The 4,419-nt window shown below is 39.4% G+C and overlaps 1 protein-coding gene across 3 annotated transcripts in view; it reads left to right on the top strand.

Moving 5' to 3' along the window:
- The window catches only part of Prrg4 (proline rich and Gla domain 4), a 25,260-nt gene extending 21,080 nt beyond the window's left edge, over positions 1-4,180 (top strand). For all 3 annotated transcript variants that reach the window (XM_023710797.1, XM_023710796.1, XM_004627310.2), the window contains one exon: positions 3,765-4,180. In XM_023710797.1, coding sequence (XP_023566565.1) covers positions 3,765-3,993 — 229 coding nt within the window. In that variant the 3' untranslated portion in view covers positions 3,994-4,180. The remainder of the gene's footprint in view (positions 1-3,764) is intronic.
- The last annotated feature ends 239 nt before the right edge of the window (positions 4,181-4,419 follow it).

The raw sequence follows: 4,419 nt of genomic DNA, 5'->3' as shown, positions 1-4,419 counted from the left end.
TTTTTTTTTTTTTTTGGTCTTTTTTAAGACAGGGTCTCACTATGCTATTCAGGCTGTCCTTGAGCTCACTTTGTTGTCCAGGTTAGTCTCGAACTTGCAGTGATCCTCCTGCCTCAGCTCCAGAGTGCTAGGATTACAGGCAAGTGCCCCACATTATTTTGAGACAGAGTCTTGCAGCATTACTGAATTGCCCGGGCTGGGCTGGAGTTTGTAATCCCCTGCCTTAGTCTCAAAGAATTCTGGGATTACAGATATGCACTCCAACTTTTTTGTTTTGCTTTGTTTTGGTTTTTTTTGAGATAGATGCTTGAGACCAGAAGTGGTTTTTGTTGTTGTTGTTTGTTTGCTTTTTGTTTTTTGCAGTACTGGGGATTGAACTCAACCCTATGCTTGCCAGGCAAGCACTTATTCTACTGAGCTATCTCCCTGGGCCCAGAGTGTTTTAGATTTAGGACTTTTTAATTTTTTTTTTATTTTTATTTATTTTTAATTTTTTTATTTTATTGAGAAACAAATATCAATGAGACACTTTCCAAGCTGATTAATAGGACATTTTCAGTAATTAATACATTGCACATTGTTATCTTCTCAGTGGTCATCCACAGCACAAGAAGCAGCCAGGACATCCCATCCAAACACTACTAGTACAAATCCTTCCTCTCACTGAACCAAGCAAAAGCAGCCATACATCTATCCTAACTATTTTGTATATACAAATACAAAATGGTCCTTCCGCTGTATCCCCCCTGTCCAGTTTAGTCCTGTCAGAGATGGGTATTAGGACTTTTTAAATTTTTAGAAATGTTTACCTTTATATAATGAGACATCTTGGGGATGAGACACAAGTCTAAACGGAGAATCCATGTATGTTTCATATACGTCTTATGCACATAACCTCAAGGTAATTTTATAGACTGTTTTTAGCCCATTTGTGTTTTGACTGTATCCCTTTGATGGAGATCAGGTGTGAAATTTTTCATTCAGTACTCAAAAGTTTCCAACTTTGGAACAAGTTGGATTTTATTTTGATTGATTGATTGATTGATTTTTGGCAGAATCAGGGATTGAACTCAGGCCCTTGCACTTGCCAGGGAAGTGCTTATTCTACTGATATTCTACTGAGCCATCTCCCCACCCCCCAGGTTGGATTTTAGGCTTTTGCACTAGGAATGTTCATCCTGTCCTACCAAGACTGATGCAGAAAATGATAAGCAAGAGTCTCAACAAAGATCTAACCTCTGGGGCTGGTGAGATGGCTCAGTGGTCTAAAGCATCTACTTAGAACAAGCTTAGCAAAGCACAGGGACCGCAGTTCAATCCCCCAGCACCACATGCCAGCCAGCCCCGCCCCCTGGTGGGCTGAGCTGGACACACACACACACACACACATAAATAAATAAAATTTATTTTTATCTTTTTTTTTTTTTTTTTTTGGCGGAACCGGGGATTGAACTCAGGCCCTTGTGCTTGCCGGGGAAGCACTTATTCCACTGAGCCATCTCCCCAGCCCAATAAAATTTATTTAAAAAAAAAAAGATCTAACCTCTGATGAACAGTAGTGAATGACAGAAACCTGTGGACTAATTGGGGTGTCAGCCACACGAAATTTATGCTTGTACTACTAGTCATGGGTTTAGGGCTGGGGCTGGGGCTCAGTGGTGATCCTCTTGCCTTGCCTACACAAGGACCTGGGTTCAATTCCCCAGCACCACCATTAAGAAAAAATATTGGTGATGATTTGGAGAAATTTGAACTGTATATATGTATTACTAGTGGGAATATAGACTGGTACAGATGCTGTGGAAAACAGTTTGACAATTCTTTAAAAAACTGAATATAGAATTATAGCAGCTTTTATGGGGCAATTTGTAAAATTGTGACCCAGCAGCTTTTACAGGGCAAATTGACTGATGTAGGTTAGACAAGTTTATGGCATTTTGAGTCTGAAACTAAATGGGGAGAGAGTTACAACCATTGACTACAGGTTGGTTAATACTATGAATTTTAATTATATCATTAGCCATATCTGCAACAGGTCAGTTTATGCATAGATATTTTATAGACAGCCAACTGCAGTCTAAAAAGATCCATTTACTGATGTTTAAATTATAGTTTGAAGTAAAGGAGTGTAGCGCAGTGGTAGAGGGCTTGTTTAGCATATTCTAGGGGTTGATTTCCCCATAACAGTTAATTAATTGTGGTTGTTAATTTAAAAATGAGAAGAAAAAACAAAGTTGTATTTCAACTTGCATTCCATTCCAAGGTTTTACAAAACTGGTAGGACTTAAACCCATGTGTTCTCTCTCTCTCTCTCTCTCTCTCTCTCTCTCTCTCTCTCTCTCTCTCCCTGTTGCTAAGAAATGAACCCAATTCATTACACTAGGCAGGCCCTCTACCACTAAACTCTATCTTTTATATAGAAGATAAGGGCTGGGGAGATAGCTCAGTAAAATAAGTGCTTGCCTGGCAAGCACAAGGGCCTGAATTCAATCTGGGAATTGAACTTAATTTAATTTTTAAATTAAATTTAAAAATTAAACTTAGTTTAATTTTTTCTGCCAAAAAATTAAAAATTAAAATATATGTAGGCGATATATATATGTTATTGTAAAATTTAGAACTCTGGGCATCTCTTGTTTTATTTATTTATTTATTTTTTGCAGAACTGGGGATTGAACTCAGCCCCTTGTGCTTGCCAGGCAAGCACTTATTCTACTGAGCCATCTCCCTGGCCCCCATCTCTTGTATTCTAAGCAAGATTAATTACACTCAATGTTGGTCCAGTATAATGTTGTATATATGGCTAGTTCATCTCCCTACTTTGCCCAATCTTGCCATTTCCCGCCCCCCATACTGGAGATTAAACCTAGTACTTTGCACATGCTAATCAACCACTCTACCACTAAACTATATCCATAGCCCTAAACTAAACCATATTTTTTTAAAATTGCTGTTGTTGAGCTTAGATCAATGGAAGAGGAATGGACAACACTCCAAGAAAAACAATACCAGTGAAAGCACAAAGAAGGGCCAGAGAATTCAGTGGATATAGAGTGGAGGGTAAAGAAACTGCCTGGCAAGAGCAGAGAGCTACAAAATGTAAGGAAAGGCCAGAATTAGGGAGGTTTCAAAAAGGAGGCTCAGGAGTTAGAACTGACTCAGTGAAAAGCAGGCTGCAGTTAGAATTCGAGGAGGTGGGTGATTTAATGTAGGTACTGTCTGGGAAGGGTTGACCAGATGGCAGGGCTGCTGGAAGCCACAGAGGACAGGGACAGGCATCAGCCATTGTGATTATCTATGTGGCACCTGCTTTCTTGGCTTGGGGTTGTACTGCTGTCAACAAAGCCCACATTTGTTTTCCCATAATGCTTTGGGAACGTTTACATTCAGGATCTAGAGCAAAGGGAATTCACACATTTTGAGTCCTTCTTATGAAGTGGGTCAGACATTGCTTGAAGCCTTACATACAGCATCATACTTAGTTCACCCGGGACAAGTCTGTTGAGGAAGCTCTTGCTATCCCCATTTTAGAGAGGAGGAAGTGGAGCCGGGTAAATGACATTAATCATGATATTCCAGAGTCAAATTTTGAACCCATGGCTGACTTCAAAGCTGTTGGCCTTTCTACAATTCCAAGACTTTTTTCAGAGTGTGTGGGTAAAATAAAGCTTTTTATTATTATTAATGAATTGAGTTCATAAGTCGTTGGATTTTAAACCCAAAATGTTACCTGTCTTAGATCTAAATACTGTCTCTGTGTTTAGTTGTTCAGTCGCCTATGCAAGAAATGGCAGCTTTTCCATTAATCTCAGAAGACCTGAGGAAGCTATTCTGTCTCCGTCGGTGCCATCTGTGGAAGACACCGGATTACCTTCCTATGAGCAGGCAATGGAACTGAACAGAAAAAACAGTGTTTCACCACCACCACCTTATCCTGGGCTGGCAAAAGGATTTAGGGTATTTAAAAAGTCTATGTCACTCCCATATCACTAAGCCCACCCTGATATCTCAATATAAGAAATTCATATTATTCAAGTGGTTTATTCTCTCTGAACCAAAAAAAAGACACCAGCTACTCAGCTCTCTGCTACAAACTGCAAGGAATGAAAGAGGACTAAACATGTGAATGGCATCATAATTTCACTGACATCTTGGACCCTGATCATTGTATCTTTTTTTGTTTTGTTTTGTTTTGTTTTGTTTTGTTTTGTTTTGTGGAACTGGGGATTGAACTCAGGGCCTTGTGCTTGCCAGGCAAGCGCTTATTCTACTGAGCCATCTCCCCAGCCCCTGATCATTGTATCTTGATAAGAGACTTTGACTCTATCAACACAGTTAAGAAGAAAGCACTTTTTTTGGTAATGTATATTCTAATGATTTAAAAATCTCGCCATAAGGAGAGTCACATGGAGAGAAAAC

The sequence above is a fragment of the Octodon degus genome, unplaced genomic scaffold (genome assembly GCF_000260255.1).
Source record: "Octodon degus isolate 3935 unplaced genomic scaffold, OctDeg1.0 scaffold00018, whole genome shotgun sequence".
Taxonomy (NCBI): domain Eukaryota; kingdom Metazoa; phylum Chordata; class Mammalia; order Rodentia; family Octodontidae; genus Octodon; species Octodon degus.
This window is presented reverse-complemented; position numbering and strand designations above follow the sequence as displayed.